Source organism: Hylobates moloch, unplaced genomic scaffold (assembly GCF_009828535.3).
Source record: "Hylobates moloch isolate HMO894 unplaced genomic scaffold, HMol_V3 SCAFFOLD_18, whole genome shotgun sequence".
In the NCBI taxonomy this organism is placed as follows: domain Eukaryota; kingdom Metazoa; phylum Chordata; class Mammalia; order Primates; family Hylobatidae; genus Hylobates; species Hylobates moloch.
In genome coordinates this window covers 27,474,112-27,497,646 of record NW_026652293.1, presented here as the reverse complement: position 1 = coordinate 27,497,646, position 23,535 = coordinate 27,474,112, and the positions used below count along the sequence as shown (strand labels likewise).

Here is a 23,535-nt window from a genome sequence, read left to right as displayed (position 1 = left end):
ATAGGGCATTTTACGAAGAGGAAATAACTTTAGGAAAGGCAAAGAAGATAGGAGAGTAAAAGTCTGTTGTGTTCTGGGCTATCAGTGAAGCTCTGTACCTTGTGATAAGTGAGAAGTGTAACAGAGGGTAAGGTTAAAAAAAAAGCTATGCACCCATTTATAATTTTTGAAAGAGATTCGATGGAATTTTGAAAGCAGTAGGAATCACTGAAGGTATTCTAGCAGAGAAATTACATGATCTGTGAGAAGCTAACTTAGCTTTGTTTAAAAATGCCTCAGCTGAAGCTAGGAAGTCCTAAAATATCTCCTTAAGAGAAAATGTTTAAGTAAACCGAACCACTGGGCAAGCAAGTGAAGCAGAGTGAAGAACAGAAATTTAGAGAATGTCTATATTTAGCATCACAGGGAAAAGAAGGGTCAAAACCAGGAGACTCTACTTTTTGTAAATGCAAATTTTAGGCTTGGACTGCAAATATCTTCCTGTAGTTAGACATGAATATCCTTAAAATGCCGTAGAAAATGTTAACAAATTCATCTACAGTTGTATCATCCTCAAGTCTTAATTTAGCTGTCAGTCTTACCATTATCCCTCTTTTGACTATATTTTTCTTAGAATTATTCCTCTCTCTGTTCTTTTAGTATTGTTTCTCTAAGATGTATTCTGATTTCTAAGGTGTTTCTTTCCTTATATAACTCTTTCATGAAGAACTTTCCATTAGTTTCCTAAATTTTTTGGAGTTTGTTTTATCATAATTATTTTTTGTTTTAGTCATTATTTTTTTCCTGATATCATTTCTTTGACCTTGATAAGTGATCTTTTTATCACACACACCTATGTGCATATGCATTACAAGAGTTTCTTTCAGTTTATAAATATTGTAATGGCCACAAGCACATAAATTCTGATAGATTTTTTAATTGGTTCATTTAGTAAACATAAACAAAATCCATCTGGTCTTGTGCTAAATGTTGACTATTTGTGTTTTTGTTTTTTTCAGAAGCCCCTAAATTGATGGTAGTTCAGAGTGAGCTCTTGGTTGCCCTTGGGGATATAACCCTTATGGAATGCAAAACCTCTGGTATTCCTCCACCTCAAGTTAAATGGTTCAAAGGTACATTTCTTCAGTATGTTTGTGTCTGGTTCACTTAGTTTTGTTTTGTTTTTTTAAATGATTTGTTAAAACTTTGTTTTGGTGTGTGACTTTGCAGCCCCATAAAACGTGTTTATGATCTCACTGGAGACAATAGTTCAAAATTCTCAGCTCTGAATTTCAGGATTTGACATCTGGTATGGATTACAGGACTGTGAAAATCAAAGCAGGAAAAGTTCGCCTTTGCTAATCCAGCTGAACATTCTCTTTGTTAGTTTAGGATTGTTTCCTGAAGAAAATTATCCAAGAATACTCAGTTAATGTTTAAAATAGCCCCACTGATTTTAGTTCACTTTTCTTAGAGATGATGGCTCTCACTATTAAAAAGTTTTCTAGATTCACAAGGATACTTTCTATAACATGTTCAAATAAAGGTACACATTGAAGCTTACAGAGAGTTGAAAGATAAATGTATTTATTGATAGGTCAGCTACATCATACATGGTAAATGCTTGTCTCAGCTATAGAAATTATCTTTCTATATTTTTATCATAAAGATTGCACCTCTGTGATTCCATAATAAAATAACAGTTATATGCCACTTGTCCTTGGTGAGAATACACTTGGATCCTGGTTCAGGCTCAGATGCTGACAGTAGATATCTGTGTAAAAAGCCCTGCTTCTGCTTCTTTCAGTTCTTCCAATTACGGGAAAAAGAAAAAAAATCCTGCAAACACCCTAACAGGGAGGTTGCTAGGATTATTGAGATGCTGTTTGCGAAATACTTTTTAATCTTCAGATGAAAAGTGTTAAATAGTACAAAGCACTATTGTTATGATTCTGTTTGTTAAATCACAAACATTTCCATAGCAACAGGTTGATGTCATAATCACAAAATTAGGAATTCACCTCAAGTTCAAACTCTTAGGGAACATGAGGTGAAAAAGAAAGGCTTTATGTAGAAAATAAATAGCTTTAAATAATATAAATCAAAAGCAAGGTGGAAACTAGGAAGTAATGCCATTTTCCTGGTTGTCCATACTGAAAGATTTTTAGTCTTCATGTTTTCTCTGATAAGAAAGCATTTCTGAGTTTGCTCCTTAATCAGATTTATGTTGGTCAACATAAACTAATTTTACTTTCTTAAAATACTTAAATTTTTGAATTGCCAAAGAAATCAGTACCAATTTCAAATTTACATTATAATTAAATATATCAAGAAAATATGTTATAGACAGTACTTCTTTATTTTAAATGTCATTCAATAGTTTATCATGAAAATAAAAATTCAAAAAAGTAATGGAAATGCCAACTTCTATATATGTGTATATAGCAGAGTCTCACAAAAAGTCTTTTATTCTCCCAAACTGGGACCGTGCTCCTGAATCAATTAGTCTTCATGCCCATCTTAAACCCACAAATAGCTTGGAAACTAAAAGAGGAGATAGGGAACTAGGTACCCACCACATGAGAGATTCTAGAATTTACTCTCTGTTTCTTTTCTCAACTATAGATACTACCACTCAGTGGGTTCAATAATATATCATTTTGCTGTCCAAGTTATGAACCAACAGAGATAGAATATGGGCATTTGATACATTGTAAGATGTGTTCCCTGGGTTCATCAATAATAGGCAGAGCTGCCCTGACCTCCAGGATCAGGTCAACTAACATACCCTCCCAAGTCACAGGCAGACAATTTATGCATAAACAGAGTAGAGTTAGGACCACCAACAGCAAATCGAGGGGACGAACTCCTGTGAATGCAAACTGGCCTCAAAATGGAGGGGTTAGGAGCAGGTGGGCTTTCCAGTCCCATCTCTGCTGAGGACAAGACACCAGGAAGGCTGGGAAAAGGCTACCTTATGGAAACCATAGGGGTGAGGAGGAAGAGTTCCTGCCTTCACCATAAGAATATCTTTTTCCTCATACCTTCCTTGAGGTGATTCTGATTGAATAAAGTAGGTGTTTGAAAGAAAAAAATTAACAAACCGTGTTCCATTCAGACCATCAGAGAAAAGGAATTCCATAAGCACAAATGCTCTCTGAAATTTTAGATCTTTTATTTTTAGAAATGAGCAACATATAGTGGGTTCAAAGGAGAATCAAAACACTATTGAAATCTTATAAAAAGAATATGTATGGTAAAATATTAAAGAAATTAGATTTATTCATTTAGATCTGTTGTTCTTAAAATGTGGTTTGGAGACTCTAGGGGTTCCCACAATTCTTTCAGGGGATTCATGAGATCAAAATTATTTTCATAATAATACTAAGATGTTGCCTTTTTCATTCTTATTATCTCAAAAGTGAATAATGGAGTTTCTGGAGGCTATGTGATGTGTGATGTCCAATAGAGTCAGTGGAGAAGCAGATATGAGCATTCAACTGTCTTGTATTATGCTACATTAGAGATTATAGAGATGTGCAAAAATGTGAAACACTGCCACTCTTCTCACTAAATTTCTCATGTTTTGAAAATACAATTTTAAAAATATAATATGTTTATTATACTAAAATGTCATGCATTTATTAAAAATAAGTGAATGTATATGTTTTTAATTTCTCAGTTTTATTTCTAAAATTATATATATATATATATACACAGTACAAATAAACATAATCCACATAAAAATTCACCAGGGTCCCCATTAATTTTTAAGAGTACAGTTAAGTTTTTAAACAAACATTTTTGATAACTACTTACTTATCAATTATTTGAAAAGATCTTATGCCAGAGATAATGATCTCTCTGTTAGTCTTTATATCCACGGAGGCCAGATTGAATTTAAACTGCAGCAAAAAGGGAACTCTCCTCAATGGTAATGACTGTAAACCCTAGAATATATTGTCAGTAAAGTTTATACATTTTCCTATGTATAACATTCTTCTAGTCTTACCTAATATTAAAAGTAAATAATCACTATTTTACTTCCATCTGAAAGGTTCTGTATTTATAGCTTCTCAATAATCTGATGAGTAACTTTTCAGTAGAAATCAAGAAAGGAGAATCTGTCAAAATGTGATTAAAACAGAAACTTAATATAACTAGTTTTTTCCAATTTATATTTTGTTTCATGTCTGCTATTCTTTAAACATTTTTTATTTTGATAGAAAGCTACTAGCAAAAAAGTCTTTATTTTATCCTGTTAATGTCCTCTGACATTTACAGAAGAAATATAAGGGGAAAGTAAATTCCAAAAATCTAAATGCATTTTAGTCCAAACATTTTAATACTTGATGAACAGGGAGGTCAGATTGCATCCTCCTGTGGTGTGAGGAAAGTTTATGTCAACATCATCTGCTTTTATTTATAAAAATTTCTCAGAGGCATATCGACACAGCTTTAGTTACTGCTCTCATTTTCACGTGGTATGTAGTAGCAAGTTTAAAAGCATGATTGAGGTTTTAAATATTGGAATGCTGAAAAATACTTTGTTTTAGGCACTGACGGTTGCTGATGTAATTTTTTTCTCAAATTTAGAGCTCTTGTGACCTCCTTGCCTTTGCAAATTATATAAACAGAAAGAGAATTGTCCATTTGTTGCCCCGAGTCTGTTGGCTGTTGCTGTTTGCAGTCTCCTAGAGAATTTTAGTACTAGCTCCTGAGTTGTGTTTGCTTCTTAGAAGCTAAGACAGTTACTTCCATGGTCCTCAGTCCAAGGTCAGATGGCTGATGTATGACATTTTGGAGAATACCTTTTCAGGCTTGACATCTGGGAATACTATGAAACTCTAAGAACAATGACCCTCAAGATTCCTGGAAGTTTTTAAAATCCTGACATGTTTGATGTCACCCTTTACAAAAACAAAAAAGATGTGGACACTGAGCTGGCATTAAACATCCAGTACTATGTACAGTACTATGTACTTTTTTATGATAGTGGTCATCCTGATTAATTCTATTCTTTGGCAAGGAGATGCCCTGGAGGAGGAGGAGGAGGGGAAGCATAAGGAAAAGCCTAACCTAAATCATAGCTTTGTTGAGGCATCTTCTGCCTTCAAATAAAAGTCATTCTTGGGAAATTCAAGGCACTGGTCATTAGCAGAAATAAAATTCCTCTGGTTTCTCAAACATCTACTGAGTAACCAAATGCATCCTGCCACAAAGATAGTAGAAACCTCCTTTCAACCTTTATTTCCTCACTCCCTTGTTACCTAAGCTTTGGTTGTGACTGCCAGGCTTTCCCAGTTCCCCAAGGTAGGTTCAAAGAGCTCCTCCTTTTTTATTTAGTTACACATACAGATATAAATAGAAAATATTCATACACAGTTTATTACAGGTCTGGACTTTAGACTGTAGAAAGTGCCTATGTTGTGCCAAACATTTGTGTTTAAAAACTTTGCAATCAACTTTATTTGGAAGTTTTGAAATTAAACCAATAGCAGCGTAAACAATTTTAATACTTTAGTGTTTAATGTTCTCCCCTTTGTTTTGACTTAGGAGATCTTGAGCTGAGGCCCTCAGCATTCCTCATTATTGACCCTCTCTTGGGACTTTTGAAGATTCAAGAAACACAAGATCTGGATGCTGGCGATTATACCTGTGTAGCCATCAATGAGGCTGGAAGAGCAACTGGCAAGATAACTCTGGATGTTGGCTGTAAGCCTCCAGATCTTATAGGCCAAATTTGTTTTGAAATTGATCTGTTATTCTTCATGTTTAATAACTTGAAATTATTTGGTAGAATTATTAATCAGAATGGCAAAATTAGAGGATGCATTTCAGATTAATATAATAACAGTAGTTAGCATTTACTAGGTGCTTTCTTTTTTTTTTTTTTGATACAGAGTCTCACTCTGTCACCCAGGCTGGAGTGCAGTAGTGCTATCTCGGCTCACTGCAACCTCTGCACCCCATGTTCAAGCAATTCTCCTGCCTCAGCCTCCTGAGTAGCTGGGATTGCAGGTGCCTGCCACCATGCCCAGCTATTTTTTTGTATTTTTCGTAGAGGTGGGGTTTCACCATGTTGGCCAGACTGGTCTTGAACTCCTGACCTCGTGATCCACCCACCTCAGCCTCCCAAAGTGCTGGAATTACAGGCATGAGCCACCACACTGAGCCACTTTCTAGGTACCATTCGCTGTGTCAAAAACTTTTATATGGAAAGATCCTAAAATTATCTCCTTTTTATAGATAAGGAAACTGAGGCTTATAAAGGCTAAGCGACTTGATCAGGGTTACAGAGTTAGGGAGGTGCAGAACCTGGATATTTGAACTCAAGTTGCTGTTTCCCTACTAAGAGTCATCCATTCTGCCACCAAACTTCTAAGTATCAACATCTGGAGGCCAGAAATTATACTTTGGCCCTAGATCACAATTTGAAGATATTGATGACAGCAAAGGTATCAGATTGTGCTTTTACTTAAAAAAATTCAATAGCAATTACTCTTCAGTGTATAAAATAAAGTACTACAAAAAAACGTCAATCACAAAATGAAGATACAGTGCATGCAAGACAACCGTATGTAGGTTACTCAAGAAGTTTCGTCCTCCCTTTTTTGTCTACCTCATGTCTCTTTTAAAAAAAAATCTCTTTGCATTGTAGTCAAACATAAAACAGAGTTCACTTTGTATGAAATAGAACCTGGCATTTAATTTTTAAGATAATTTAACATTTGTGTCACTTAGAACTTATAAAATATGACAGTGCATTCAATTGTCCTATATTTTCACTTGTATATGATGATATTCATGCCAGACTGTTTTTTAAAAGCAAAAGTTAGAACTGTAAAGAAAATGCTTTTTATTTTTCTTAGAATATAGTAACACAAAACATTTTAGTTCTACTGTTTTAAGTCTTTAAATGAAAATCATGTCCTGCTAAACTTGATATTTGTTTCATGTAAGCTAAATTTTTGCTTTCTGGGATCTTTTATGATCCCCTTGCCCCTGAGCTGTCTGGTGAACACTCTGAACTCTTGGTGATTATGCCCTTGGGGGAGAATCAACAAAGCTGGAAATGACCACAAAGACCACTATAGAATCTGTCTAGGACACTGTAAGACATGTTTGAACCATGACTAAACTCTGTGGTTATTAAGAGAAATGCCTTGAAAATAAGATTGGAACCTCTGGGTGGAGGGTAGCTCTGAATCTACTAGCAAGCAGGATGTAAAACACAGTAATGCTTTTAGATATGTAAGGCCCAAATAAAGAGGGTCACTACACAGAGAATTCTTGTTTACAAGAAATATACTGAGTACAACATTGTAATTCTCAACATTTTCTAGTTCTCCTTCTACCTCCTTCCTGCACAGATATTTTATGTTTACTCAACATTCTTTTAGACTTGTCTAGCTCTAGAGGAAGAGAGAAACAGTCTCAGTAATTTTTCCCAGCAAAAAGGTAATTGCACCCTCAGTCCCCTCAAAGTTTGTAGAAATCGTAAGAATCTTTTGCACATGCTTCTTTCCTTACTTGCTGCCTTCTTGATAATCCCTTTTAGCTTCTGGAATTTCCAGATTCCTTCTTCTGTCCAGTGATACACCATATAAGGGTTCACACTATCTCCGTTGGGGTGATTTACATTGGATTAGGAAACATCCTAACAAATGTTTCATATTTATGCTTTATTTCTTGAACAGAAGTGAATTTTGTTTTATCTTCACTTATATTCAAGATCTTCATTCTCTGTGACCCTTTCTAAAACAATGGCTTTTTCAACTTTTATTCTAGTAATTGTCCTGACAGAACCATCAACATAAGCCAAATTATTTGTTTATTGTAACCTTGACCATTGTTCACAATTGCCAAATAACTTAGTATTAAAGTCAGTACCATTCATGTTTCTGTTATGCACTAACTATTTCCATATTCGCTGTTAGATCTTTCTCATTGTAGCTCACAGTGTTAGGAGTTGCTTCATTTTTGAGGTTTGCTTGACACCGATGCTGCCTTGGCTGCCTACCTAGTGCCTGGTATTCTCATTTGCCTTGTTTTGTGATACCAGTACACATATTCTTTGACCTCGTGCTTGTTTTGTTGAATAACAAAAGTTGATTAGACCTTGTCTGTTCACATCACACTATTGTTACATATTCTAGCAAATGTAATATGTAAATGCTAAGAACCATGCAAATCACAGTTGTAGTGATAATTATAGTTATCACTATTAGGTTTAAAGGTAAACACACATCAAATCAAAACTTTCCCCAGAACTTATGTAGTGGTTAAGTAAATGGTGGACTCTGACCGAGAATGGGTTTTCTGCCTAAACTTTCCTCATCTATAAAATAATGATCTAAGTGCTACCTACCTCATTGGCTGGTTGTAAAGATAAAACGAGACATCATCATAACGTACACCCAGCATATCAGCTGTTACTGCTGTTCCCCTAAAGCTGTTTAATGAAACATGTATCATGTAAATGAATATTAACTTCACAAATTAAGTGGTCATTTTGATTCTTTGAACCTTGAAAAATCATATGGAAATGCCTATATAATAGCAGCTTAGTATTTAAGATTAAGCATTGGGATATTAATGTGAAAATCACTGTTTCAGCTTAACTTTTTAAAGAAAGGGCTTGAGACAAATTAAGTATTAAGCTTAGTAGTGCATAAAATTGTTCATTTGAGTTCCAAAACTATTGGGCATAAATTTAAGTAGCTTATGACTTAGGAAGAAAAGCATGCTTTTATCCATATCATTTAGCTATTTGAACTCTCATATTGTTTTTGTGGGCATATTACTTCATATCAACAATACTAGATCAAAAAATAATGAAAAGCCTATTTAATATGATTTTTGAGTTCTAGCTTCTTGTAGTGAGTGCCCTTTTTCCTATTACTTATTATCATGGTTTTAAATTATGGACATTTCAGGTCAACAGGGAAAGTTACCAATGATTTTTATCCTTTGTAAAAAGGGATAGTGGATTGTGAAGTCATTTGGAAGGAAAGAGGACTGGCTACATCAAACAAAAAGTTGGCTTGGCAGTGATTTTATTTGTAGCATTCCATACCACACAGGGTTTGAGTCTTAGACTGTGGTTTCATGCTTTGTGGTTTGGTGGAACCAAAACAATGTGTCCAGTCATTTTAGGAAAGAAAATCTCTGACTAAAATAATGCAAGAGCCACCATATGGAGTATATATATATTTAATTTTCCCTAAGGGAACTAGAATAATTTTATGGAATAATTTTTGCAGCAAGATGGTCAATCTGTTTGTGATTTTTATATTTGCAGAATAATGTGTGTACACAGCCATATCTATATGTAAGTTACAGCAAAGTTATACTGTGGCATTAACCCTGTGCAGATCTCAAGATGCTTGCAAACAAATACTTAGAATCTCAGAGGATCAAACATCATCCTAACAGACTCTATGAAGAAGCCAAAATTGAAATTAACCATAGATACATTAAACTAACCACAGAAATTAACCGTAGATATATTAAACTCCAGTTGAGATTTAATAAGTTAACTCTATAATATGTTTAATGAGAGTTTATATCTGAGTGATTATTATATACTAAATGATTAATAAAGATCATCTCTTTTAACAACATGAGATAGGAAATGTTATTATGCCTTTTTTGTTCATGGGAATATTTTAACTGGAGAAGGTAAAATAATTTTCTCAAGCTTAGAGTTGCCATTTGAAGCCACTTAGTGTGCTCTTCACCTCTCTAAGCAAACAGCCTCCTCTGCAGAAGCACCGTGCACTGTACTACACTCACTGCTGTTCTTCTTCCCCATAGTTTCATTAATGTATTTACCATCTACTCACTGTAATTCACTTGGAGTTCATGTTGGCTACATTCAGGAGTAGGAAGTATTTAAAAAGCTTCTTCGCTGTATTAGGAGTTGCTTCATTTTTGAGGTTTGCTTGTCATTGATGCTACCTTGGCTGCTTACCTAGTGCCTGGTATTCTCATTTGCCTTGTTCTGTGATACCAGTACATATATTCTTTGACCTTGTGCTTGTTTTATGCATAATGCTGTTCTCAAAGCTGCTTTACAATGGATGACTTCTCCTGTCTTAATTGAGTTTTGTTGGTACAGGTTGAGGTTTGCTTATCCTTTTTTATTCCAGTTTGTTCTTGGCTTTCTTAGTTCTGAAAATTGAAATCTGCCTTCATTTTCACTGATGCCTGTGTTGTAATGTGTCAGTAAACTGGGTATTCTTCCAAGTAGTTGGTTGATTCCAGGCTTCTGCATATCTTTGTGCTGTTCTGGAATTTGTTTTCTGTCCATCACCGCATTTACCTGCCCATACTCTGAGCCTAACATATCCAGAAACTTTTAAACTTAACTTCCATTTTTCGGAACAGCCACCTGCCTTAAAATAAATGATTTCCATTTATCCAGAGAAAAGTAACTAGGTCTTAGAGACTTCGTGTATTCGTCCATTCTCACACTGCTATAAAGAAATCCCAAAGACTGGGTAATTTATGAAGAAAAGAGGTTTAATTGGCTCACCGTTCTGCAGGCTCTACAGAAAGCATGGCTAGGGAAGACCTCAGGAAACTTATAATCATGGCAGAAGGCAAAAGGGAAGCAGGCACATCTTACATGGCCAGAGCAGAAGGAAGAGAGCAAAGGGGGAGGTGCTACACACTTTTAAATCACCAGATCTCGTGAGAATTCACTCACTATCCCGAGAACAGCAAGGGGGCAATCTGCCCCCATGATCCAATCGCCTCCCACCAGGCCCCTCCTCCAAAATTGGGGATTACAATTCAACATGAGATTGGGGCAGGGACACAGATCCAAACCGTATCACTTAGAATAAGCAAGCTATGAGCTATTCTATTAACTATGTTTAAAATATGTTTATTTTGCCTATTATTTTTATAAGTCAAATTTCCATATAGATGGATTAGGAAAAATCTAAACACTGATACACCATTTATTTATAAAAACATATTGTTCAATTGTGGTATTTAACCTAATTTAATTTTGTTTAGGTTCAATAAATAAATAAGAGGGCTTCTGAAATTGCCATGTGAAAGTTCAATGTACCGGGTCAAGGTTGCTATACACACTTATGCACCAGACACACACACACAAACACACACTGAGTTATTACTGAAGTGTTGTCATACTGATTACAAAAATTCATTCACAAATATCCAGTGGCCATGAATAATGCACAAAGTACTATGTTAGCTGCTGTAAAAGATAAAAATATGGTTACAAATATAAACTCTCTAGGAAATAAAAAACAAACATAATCTAACAACAGGTTGAAAGTGGTGATTGCTATGAGAATGGTAGAGAGGGAAGAAATCATGCTCATCTCAACTGGTAAGAGATGGCATCATAGAGGAGGGGCCTTTTAAACCAGATTAAAAGATTGCCAATATTTCAACAGCCAGAGATCAATAGCAGACATTACATTTATGGGAGATGGTAATAACAAGGTACCGATATGAGAAAGGTCAGTCCTTGTTTGGAGAAGAACAAGGGATGCTGATTGCCCAGGTAGTAACATTTATAAAGGGAAATAATAGGAGATGAGGCTGCAAAGCTGGAGGAGGTTCTTTAACCTATACTAAAAACCACTAATGCTGCTTGAGAGACAACTGTACATCAACTCCAGAATTCCCATGGGAAGAAAAGTGATCTCTGTAGGAATATTTATGAGCCTGCTAACTAGTATGACTATGAGCAGTTGTGAGAACCCATAGAAAAGGGGAAGTTAATATAATCACAAACAATGGTGACTCCAAAGTTGAATGGACTTGGCTTTTAATCCTGCTTCCATAATTCAACTCCATGTGACACTTAGCAAATTAACTATCTGTGTTTCAGTTTCTTCATCTATAAAATCAGAGTAATAACAATACTTACTCCATAGAGATATTGTGAAGATTAAATGAGATAATTAATGGATAGCACTTAACACAACCTCTGACTCTATAAGTGATAATTATCATTTCTAACCAAGATTTAACCTTGACTTTATCAAGGAGCTTTCCCTAGGGTACACCTCTGAGAGCCTATATGAGCAGGTTTCATCCATTGCCTCCAAAAGTACCCTGTATATTTCTCCTTGCCTGATGTCTCATCACGCATAAGTTTCCAGGATGTGTTGAGAGCCTCATCTATTTGAACCTGCTGACAGTATCCTCCCTAAACAGGATTCCTATGTTTTCCAAGATGTGCCTCTGATGTATTTCTATGTCTTCCTCCCTGAACTCTGTGGTTACCTGAATTATGTGGATATCTGTAGCCTCTTATCTATAATTTTTTATAGTTTCTGAATCATTTCTTAATTCTAAGATATTAAACTCTTCCTATTCTCTTTTTATCAAATACTACATTCTGTTATTTGTATTATTTATTCTCAAATTTAAATTTCTCTAATTCAAAAATGTGAAAGGTATGAGAAGCAAGAATATGATGTTGAACAAGGATATAATTTAGGAGTAAATAGTGTTAGCTTGTTATATAGTGATTATGGAAGAATGAACTCTGGTATAAATTAATTTAAAAATTCAACCAAAGGAGTAAGTTATGGAAAGTGTCAAAAATATCTTATTATAAGGCCAACTTATTTATAAGATAGTCTTAAAGTTTGAGCAATTTGACATAAACTAAAATTGAAAACAAATTTTTAGAATGAAAGATTCTCTTTATTTAAGGTAATTATAATTTGAAGTCCCACGCTTTTTAATCATCTATCACCTTAAGGAAATGGTTGGGCTTCTAAGTGTCTCTCTTCATTTATAAAGCAAAAAAAGAAACACCCACTGTTTTTACGTAAGAGAGGAATATCAACGGGGTAAATTTACAATATAATATGAACAATAATTCAAATTCAATGATTTGACAGTTTAATATTTAAGTTTGTTTAATATGCCTGTATAATATACCAATGACTTTTTTGTTGTTTGTAATGTCTTCCAGCACCCCCAGTTTTCATACAAGAACCTGCTGACGTGTCTATGGAAATTGGCTCAAATGTGACATTACTTTGTTACGTTCAGGGTTATCCAGAACCAACAATCAAATGGCGAAGATTAGACAACATGCCGATTTTCTCAAGACCTTTTTCAGTTAGTTCCATCAGCCAACTAAGAACAGGAGCTCTCTTTATTTTAAGTAGGTTGAAGGAAATATATTTTGTACGAATATGTACTTTTATGTTATACATTTATGTTTTATACATAGGTATTGCTATTTAAAATAGTATATTAATCATGCCAACACATTTTATGTTCATTGCATTTTACTTTGAGATAGTACTGGCATTTTATATTCGGGAATTGTCATAAATGAGTTATATTTTATTCAAATGTATGTCATTAATTTATCATAAGGGCTTATGAAACAATATGACTTCTTCATACCTTACCATTTCTTATTGCAAATAGAGTCACCTGAGCCTCTACATAGATTAAGTGGTCACATTACCTTGATTCTTGTAACAATTGTTGTATAGAAAGATAAAATATTACTATTAGTTAACTTTATTTATTTTCTTGAACAGTACATAACAACATAGGGAAGCTTTGGAAACTCCTTTATTAAAAGCTGTATCCACCTGAAGCAAAAGATCCCTGCCACCACCACAAAAGTCAAGTACTTTCTTATCTAAAAATTTTATAAGCCATTCAGTATTCAGATATTTGGAAGCACCTTCTATTTTTTCAAATAATGCTAAGAATAATTGCATGGTGTTTTCAGAGGAGGAAGAGCATTTAGATAATTGCATTTTTAAAAATAATGGGATGTTTGGGGTATTTTATAGAAAGCTTTCAATCAGTTACTGCTAAGTTAATTATTTTAATTATTTTTATTTTTATATTTTAGGTGGGTACAGGTTCTCATTCTGTTGCCCAGGCTGGAGTGCAGTGGCATGAACTCGGCCCACTGCAAACTCCACCTCGCAGGTTCAAGCAATTCTCCTGCTTCAGCCTCCTGAGTAGCTGGGATTATAGGTGTGAACCACCACACCCAGCTAATTTTTGTATTTTTGGTAGAGATGGGGTTTTACCATGTTGGCGAGGCTGGTCTTGAATTCTTGACCTCAAATGATCCACCCACATCGTCTTCCCAAAGTACTAGGATTACAGTCATGAACCACCATGCCTGGCCCAAGTTTATTAACAATACTAAATGTACATTGGCCACTTAAACTTCCAGATATAAATTAAATTGTCTAATAACAAGTGCTTCAGTGTTCAGCTCTGTGGTGAGCTCTATGGTGGACAGAGTCAGATATAGGGTCCCTCACTCGGATAGTTTGCAGTCCATTCTCTGAGTGGATGCCCATAAAAGGAGCTACTGGGAAGTACACATCAGATTGGGTCAGATTGTGCATGACTTGAATGTCCAGGTGAAAAAACGGATTTGATGAGCTAGAAGTTAGACATCCCCATTCCAAATTTGATAGGCAGGAAAAGGTACATGAAAGTACTGTTTCAGAACACCGCTACAAGATAGGAAGAGAGATGAGAGAAAGGGAACATTGAAAAGCTCAAAGAGTGATGATGAGAAACAACACAGTTGTTGATAAAAAGTGAGACCTGAAAACAAATTGATTAAAGGAGACGAAATGAAGAATAAAAGAGCTCAATATCTTGAGCAACAGTTGCCTAATTGTCAAAATTAAATTGTCTGGAAGGAAATTAATAATTAGAAACTTGGTTCTCATGGTATGTTGTATTTCTACACAAATTAGCCCAAGAATTCATAATGTGAAAAATATCCTGGTTAGAACTAATGTATGATTTATTAATTGGGTGGTTTGCTGAATTTTTATTTCCAAATGAATGTTTGCTATTTAGAGTGGATGCTGCCTCAGTTTACCAGATGCAGTTCTACAATTAGATGCATATGGTTAGCAGAGGAGTAGAAACTTTGTCATGGTTCTTTATCTGAGATAGTATGGGACTATTGATGCTGGAAAGCTGCACTTTTCTCTGTTCAAATCTTGTCAATAGATTAAACTGCTTATTTTGGTTCATATATTTACAAGATTACACCCATTCCCCTATTTAAAATCCTCTCCTTCCTTCCTGATTGCTCACAAGACAAAACCATACTCTTGAGAATGTACCAGCCCACCTCTTCAACTTCAGCCTCCTGACTATCCCCACACAACCTATAACTCAGTAGTCCCCATCCTCATGGCTCCAATACCCTCTTTAATTACAAATATTTTGTAATATCATTTTATTATCTTAAAAAATTCTATGTATTTGGTCTAACTACATAATAAAAATTATTTTAATATCTAACACATACAAATGAAAAATGAGGGAAAGTAATTTATATTAAAATAATGCATATTTCAATATGTAAATACTCTGGCATCGTCTACACAATATGAAGATACATTTATGTGGCATCATTATGAATTCAATAGCTCAAATGCAGACTCATGCAGTAGTACAGGATTGATGACTCAAAAACTCCAAGCTGGTCAAGTGATTTTCTAAGATGATGTGCAATTATTACTAAAGTTCTGTCTTTCTTCTGCACATACAGAATTAGGTTGCAGACTTATGTAGTTACAAACAAAGTTATGAAATACACACATTTCAGTGGGAGCTTCAAAGTCATGCTGGACTTGGGATAATTATTTCTTTGCGAATCTGCCCCATGTTTCACCTCTCTAGTTTTTACCCACTGAATGCCAGCAGACTTCCCCAGTCATTGCATCAACCAAAAAATCTCCCCTGCAAACTTTTAACAGGGTGGTGGTGCAGAGCCCATTGATGGTGCAGCTTTCCATTCTTTGTACAGGCCATGATTTTTCTAGTCATGCTCTTGCCTTTGTAACCTATTAGATTTGGACTGCCCTTCCTCTATTCTACTCACTCAGATATTACCTCAGTGTGCATCCTTCTCCAATTGCCTTTCATGCAGTCACTTCTGTCTCTGCTTCCAGAGCTCACTGTCTGGAACTCTTTGTTAGCACTTATTTCACTGTGGTGTGACGGCTGGTTTCTGTGTATGTCCCTTCTTCTACCAGAAGGCAGTGCACACTTTCCATCCACAGATCTCAGCACTGTTTCTGGCACATAGTTAATGCTCCATAGATAGTATTGGATGAGTAAATGAGTTCTTCCTTTTAGACTTATGGGCAAGTGATAAAGGAACCTATATTTGTGAAGCTGAAAACCAGTTTGGAAAGATCCAGTCAGAGACAACAATAACAGTGACCGGACTTGGTAAGATCAATCGAATGTCTACATACCATGGTCTTCAAAATCATCAGACTTCTTTTACTATGTCATCTCTTGCCTGTGCCACTTAAAAAAAAAAAAAAAAGATAAATGACTGATTACTAGACCAGCCTTCCCTTCCCTGCCACATTTCATATTTCTTAGAATGTTAGTCCTGGAAATAACCTTAGAGATTATCTGCTCCAAAGTGAAGGGCAATTTAAATAAATTGTTTTAAATCTAAATATGAATACACACATGCACACACACACACACACACACACACACATACCCACACATATTAGAGTTGTGGTCTTTTCTGATTCCTTTTTTACATTTGTTATTTTAGTCAACATGGAATTATTTTTGTGTATGATAGGTAAAAATATAATATCATTTATTTCCAAATAGTAAGACATTTGATGCAATATCTATTATTGAATATTCTCTTCCCACTGACTAAAATACCCATCTGATCACATAGTAAGTTTATGTCCCCATGTCTATTCCTTAGAATTCTATTTCTGAAATAGTACTACATTGCTTAAATTATTATAGCATTTAATGTGATTTTTATATCTGTCAGTACATGGTTCTGATTAATACCCTTTTACACAGTTTTTAAAATATGTCTTCATTTGTCTACATATACATTTTCCAAGTAAAACTACTCTTAGGGATTTTACTTTATGTTAAATTTATTCATTAATTTTTAGAGAAGGGCATATTTACAATACTCCTTTATCATTCCATCTGAGAGAGTCAACCTCGTGTTATTTGCTTGAGCTATTACAACAGCATCCTTATTGATCCCATTTCTTCCAGCGTACTTATAGTTTTCAGATTAATATTTCCCCAATGATTCGACTTTTCCACTTATAAATGCTTTCAGTTACTCTCCATTTGTCTACTGAATACATTGCAAATATCTTGGCTTGACATTTCAGGCCTTCCATGCCATAAGCATTCTTTTTTACCTTCTTTACTTCTACGGTAATGTATTACCTGTCCTTTTGCATTCCCCCTACTTAGAAGGAGACTTTAATTTTTACTTTCAAAATCATACCCATTTTCATGTAAATATTTTGTTTCTGAAAAGTCAAATTTTTATAGCATAACTAATAGTCTTTGGGGCCTGTAAAGTGGTTTACCTTTCTTTTGGGTGAAATGGAGTTGAAAGTGCCTGTGCTCTCTCTTGATTTAGTTGCTCCACTTGTTGGAATCAGCCCTTCAGTGGCCAATGTTATTGAAGGACAGCAGCTTACTTTGCCCTGTACTCTGTTAGCTGGAAATCCCATTCCAGAACGTCGGTGGATTAAGAATTCAGTTATGGTAAGAACATTTTAAATGCATGCATTCACACTCCTAATTTTCTTTTATTTATTTTTTTTCTTTGAGACAGAGTTTTGTTCTGTCGCCTAGGCTGGAGTGCAGTGGTGGGATCTAGGCTCACTGCAACCTCTGCTTCCCGGGTTCAAGGGATTCTCATGCCTCAGCCTCCAGAGTAGCAGGATTACAGGTGACTGCTACCATGCCTAGCTAATTTTTGTATTTTTTAGCAGAGATGGGGTTTCACCATGTTGGCCAGGCTGGTCTCAAACTCCTGACCTCAAGTGATCCATCCACCTCGGCCTCTCAAAGTGCTGGGATTACAGGTGTGAACCACACCACACCTTGCCCACATTCCTAATTTTCTTGAGTTAGAAGTAATGTATTCCAATCACCAAAAGTATCAATTTAATAAATATACAAAAATATGTTTTTATAAGTATACCAAAGCTTTTCTTTATTATTGACATATTTTTGTTATTCATATTATTTTGGCATTAATAAAATGGAGAAATAGTGTTATAATTTTCATAATTTTATATTAAATTCAGTGTCACTAGTGAACTTTTTTCGGAATATAGAAGAACTGAAGCAAGTATTGTTATTTTCATTGCACTTAAATATTTTTGTGCTCTTCTTTGTAGTACATTATTAAATGTTAATATTCCCATAAAATTCTTCCATTTTATATATCAATCCTTATTATTATTAACTTTAAACATACCTTTCATTATGAACTATATAAAAATGTAGATATATATTGTCATTGTTTTTCAGTATAAAATTTTTTTTATGAAAGGATGTGAAAAATGTTTAGTAATTATTATGGCATTTTTTCTGTTCAGACATTTTTTTCCTTTTCAGAATTTGGGATCTTTTTTTGGAAAATAAAAAAAAAAAAAAAAAAAAAAAGTGAATTGACTCCATCTAAGAAGATGTAAAATTTCATATTTGCATAAAAACCTGAGAAAAATTAGCAAACCTCACTTAAAAATAAATGCCCTTGTAGAATGATGGTATTTGAGCACACAAGTATCTTATATGCAGTGTGGATGGATGATACAGATTTAGAGGTGATCATTCTTAACTGAAAATATTACCAGCCCTCCCTGACACAATTCATATATCACATATTTTCCACTAATATTTGCATCTGTTACCTAACAAGGGTGGGTGTTGAGGCTAAGTCCTTCTCCCTTGGCATGAGTAAGTGCCTATGTGCCAAAATAAAAATATCAAATGGCTTCCTAGTGGTAATAAGGCCTTCTTGGAAAAGAACAATTTAAGCCAAAAGTAAAAATTATAGTGAAATTTGGGTTTTGAGTGATGACAAAATTTACAGGAACATTAAACAAGTCATGTCTATATCTTTCTTTTTTTAGCTTGTGCTTAACTCTCTGATAAATATTAATAGGTATAATATTTGGAGGTATATCATGATTAAATTGTACAATCACACTCTTGGTAACATTTATGCTCATCATTCTTCACTTAAGGACATTAAAATATTTTGTTTATAGACTTTTAGTAACCCGATCGGGAAAAAAAAAGCAGATTCATTTTTGACTCTCACAAATCCTTTCTTTTTAAATAAAAATTACCTTTTTTTGTCCTTTAAGTTGCTCCAAAATCCTTACATCACTATGCGCAGTGATGGGAGCCTCCATATTGAAAGAGTTCAGCTTCAGGATGGTGGTGAATATACTTGTGTGGCCAGTAACGTTGCTGGGACCAGTAACAAAACTACCTCTGTGGTTGTGCATGGTAAGAGACACACCCAATGTTATTGTTTCCAAACTGTGTTCAAAGTAGTTGTTCCTATATTTTAATCAAATAATTCTGTTCCTCTAATTACAGTTAGATATCTCTCTTAATTGTTATTTCTTATTTCTTGAACAATATCTACATTGTTAATGTTGTTTCCAGATTTCCCTTTTTTATGTACACAAAAAGACATTCTTGGGAGTTACCAGCTGAGTCTGGCCAAGGGCTTTTGTAAGTGGTTTCTTAATTGTTAAAAGTGACCTCGGCTCTCAAAGAATTATGTTTAAAAATACATTTTAATTTCAGACAAGCTGAACTCATTATACCCTCCAGATTGCCTTTTCTTTTTGGATTGTGCAACCAGCATGTCCTTACTAATGACCCCTTTGTGCTTAAGCTAGAAATGACCTAAACTTTTCTAAAGGTCACCAAATGTGCTCCAAACAATCTTCTTGCATGTTAAATAACTTAAAGGTCACAAATAAGAAAATCCAGAAGCAATCTTTTTCCCTTCGTGACTAACAGTAACCAGCTTTTTACATCTCAATAATTGACAGCTTCATAGATTAAGAAATTGTCATAACTTTTTTGTATACTTCCTTTGAAGACTCTGCAACATTGCTTTTTTTAAAAAAAACAAAAAACAAAAAAAATTATTGCATTAAAAATAGCTTTGTATCCAGAGCTGAATATCTGAGGGAAGAAAGTACTACAAAATACTTATTTTTAGTAGTTGATTTATTCGTTACTTAGAGTGTGAATTGGAGAGTCCAGTAGTTTTCCAATTTTGTTTGGTCTATTGACAATAGACAAATAGACTGAATGCAGACCATTTTCTTTTGTTATGTCTGCTTCTCTTAAACAGTCTCTTCCACCTTTCTCAGTTTTACTTTAAGTATCCACCACATAACCTTAGATATTCTTGGAGAAATATTATTTTGAAGAAATACTAAAGCAACACTAAATTAGTTATAACTTAGAGGAATAAATGCATACTGACAGATTGGATATGGTTGTGTAATTATTTTTCAAGAAGACCAGACCATAGATTTCTTGAACAGTGCTTATAGACTAGTTTGAGAATCTAGTGTAGGAATGCCCTCACGTTATCTCTCTTTGGCTTCTAGTGACTGCCTAGAATATTGTGTTGAATAGGATTCTGAGGCTGAATTTTCACTTGGGTGAAGAAAATGACAGGATTAATTATGATGTCTTTCCTATCAGAGGGGCAAGGATACAGACAAACTAATGATATGGTGTATTGTTTTAACATTAAAATTTAAGAGATCATTTCACAACATTCATTGGTCCATTTTAGTCCAAAATGAGTAACTAATTTAGTCCATAGAGTTAAAAAATTAGTGCAGCCATTTGGCATTAACTAAATCTAGCAGACATTTAGCAGATGGACGTGATGCAGCCTAGCAGCTCTCTATACCTCTGTATTTATGTTAATTAGCAGTGCCGTTCCTTCATCATTCTGTGTCTGCATTTTTAAGAATATTCGTTAAAGGCTCTCAATCAAATTCTTAAAATAATGAATGAATACAAGTATGAATGTAAATTAAAATGACAAAACAGTTTAATTGTCATATTGGTTTGTATAGATTGACAATCTGAAAAGAAACTTCTCTTCCACACCCAAATGTCATCAGATTTCAAAACTGTTGCCTAAATTTGCCACTTTTCTTTTTTGCTGTTAAACTCAATATGTTTGTATCAAAATGGCTTATTCCATGTTGCCACAAATTGACAGCATAGTTGAAAGATGAATATTCCATGATGATTCTGAAAATTAAATTTCTTGCTTTAGAGAGTAGCCTGGCATTGTTGTTTAGGGCTGGGGATTTGCTGCCAATTCCTGAAGAAGAAATTATCTAAAGAGTAAACCCAGCCATAGGAAAATATGAGTATGTAGCATATCTAATCTAAGCCTTCCAAGGAATTTTTTTGCACTGAGGTTTCTGGTGTCTCTAGTTCTAAAAATCTTCTCCGGAGTAGTTATGATAATCCTTGAAAAATCTGATTTTAAGGAAGAGAAATGATGAGTGATTGAGCTCCTGGGAGCAGTTCCAGTCTCATCTTTCCAGAGGATGGAAAGGAAATGCCTGTTATAGATTGGGCTTTTATTGTCTTCTTCTCACCGTGTTAGGAACTTTCATATATGCAAGCTTCTTTAATCAAAATCACCATTTTGACAACATTGAGTATTGATAATTTCTGTTTGTGAGAGTTGGTTCTGATTATGATTTACACAGAATGGAGGGATTAACCTTCTTCCTTTTCCTTTTGCTTCTACTCGTGTTAATTCTTCAGTTGCTTTCTAAAGTCAAAGGTATGTTATTCTTCTTACTGAAAAATATTGACTTAGAATCCTTTTAGTCTTTTAAATGTAAAAGACTTGGCTGGGCGTGGTGGCTTATGCCTGTAATCCCAGCACTTTGGGAGGCTGTGGCAGGAGGATCGCGTGAGCCCGGGAGTTCAAGACCAGCCTGGGTAACACAGCGAGACCCTGTCTCAAAAAATAAAAAAATAAATAAATAAATAAATGAAATAAAAATCTCTTAAGATTTGAGTTTTACCAATGAATTCTTCTTAACCAAACAAATCTTTTTATCTAGTTTAAATGTAGTAGCTCACTAAGTGATTCCTGAGTATAGATAGGTATTTAATATGTAGTGGTTAAACAGCCCATTTCTCTGAATGTAGGCTTATGTCAGCTTATTGCAGCTTAATGAATAAAGGACAGTGATTGGAGATATAGATATAGCTCTTAGAGTGCAATTCTATCTTGGGTTTCCAGCAAAAAAATGAATTTTCTTCAGTCCTCTCTTATTTTTGTTAGGAAAGTCAGCTTATTAGACATCACTTACTATTTGATTTTAAGTTTTATTTCATTTTTCAGATCATAACTACTTTATTGTCTTGTCTAGCACACTCCTTTACAGAGATTATCCTACCTTTTTATCAGAAAATGTGAAATAATTGCAATTGCTCATTTTACAAACATTAATGTTGTAATGAAAATGTTCAACTTTAAATAGATGATGTTAAATGGAAGAACAGGTGCTCAGATTCCAAATCCTACTTACCTTTTCAGTTCTGCCAACCATTCAGCATGGGCAGCAGATACTCAGTACAATTGAAGGCATTCCAGTAACTTTACCGTGCAAAGCAAGTGGAATTCCCAAACCATCTGTCATCTGGTCCAAGGTAAATGATACATCTAGTCATATTTCCTGAAGAGCAGAGTGTGAAGGTCACCTGCAAGTTATCCCCAGTCTTGAGCGGGGGGCTGAGGGAGTGAGGCATCGAAAGAAGATAAGTTAATAAAGCGTTTCCTATGTGGCCAGACAGACATGCTAGGAAGCCTCCAAGAAACCATTTAGATGCACCTCAGAAGGCTCCCTCTGATGGACAGGAAGTTGGGCATTTATACATGACATATTCCCTCCACTCCCCAGAGAAGCTTACACTGCTGCACTTGCTGGCTGTGGCCTTCTGGGGCTTTGGATAAAGCCCTGGTCCAGAAAAAAAACAAAAAAAACAGAAAACTTAGGTGCAAGAAGGATGACCCTGGTGGCGCATGTGGAGCTGTCCACTAGAGCTGCGCTGAAATTAAGAGGGAAGAGGGCTTAGGGATGTGGCATGGGGTAAAAAAGGATCTGCTACGAGTACAAGAGGTAAAGTGCTTAGAAAAGTTCCCAGCACACAGGCTATGCTATGGACGTGTTCACTGTAATGTTGCTAATACCATTCAAGTCTCAAGTAGGTGATTTCACTCAAGATCTTTTAAGGTTCCTTCTAAATGATATGACTGCATGGATTTTCCTATTTATAAAGTTCTATGGTATAGTCACAAATTCTATGTATGACTAAAAATTGTAAGACACATACACAAACTAATTTATTCCCCTCTATATCCTTGTCATGTTGTTCAGTTTTTACTTGTATTCTTGCAGTAAAGAAAAGCCCATTTCCTGAGGAAGTCCTTTCATCCTTGAACAGCCACAAGATGGCACATTTTCTGTAAATGAATTTGAACCCAGCAAATGTAATGACATGCTAATGAAGTATGACGTTTGTATAATTAGCACTACTAGTGTTTTACCATACCATCTAGTTTTAGCTATCTAAAAATCTCTGAAATATGGAGAAGTTGGTGTTGACATTTGTAAATAAATTAAAAGGTTAGCTTTTTAAAAAAATTATTCTGGACAGAAA

General features: G+C 34.8%; 1 protein-coding gene across 1 annotated transcript in view; it reads left to right on the top strand.

Annotated features, from left to right (window-relative positions):
• HMCN1 (hemicentin 1) overlaps positions 1–23,535 on the top strand; it is a 443,754-nt gene that overhangs the window by 214,461 nt on the left and 205,758 nt on the right. Inside the window, exons 14-20 of the mRNA XM_032137046.1 lie at positions 999–1,112; positions 5,536–5,694; positions 12,953–13,147; positions 16,129–16,224; positions 17,423–17,550; positions 19,167–19,311; positions 22,412–22,524. Of these exons, the coding sequence (XP_031992937.1) occupies positions 999–1,112; positions 5,536–5,694; positions 12,953–13,147; positions 16,129–16,224; positions 17,423–17,550; positions 19,167–19,311; positions 22,412–22,524 (950 nt within the window). The remainder of the gene's footprint in view (positions 1–998; positions 1,113–5,535; positions 5,695–12,952; positions 13,148–16,128; positions 16,225–17,422; positions 17,551–19,166; positions 19,312–22,411; positions 22,525–23,535) is intronic.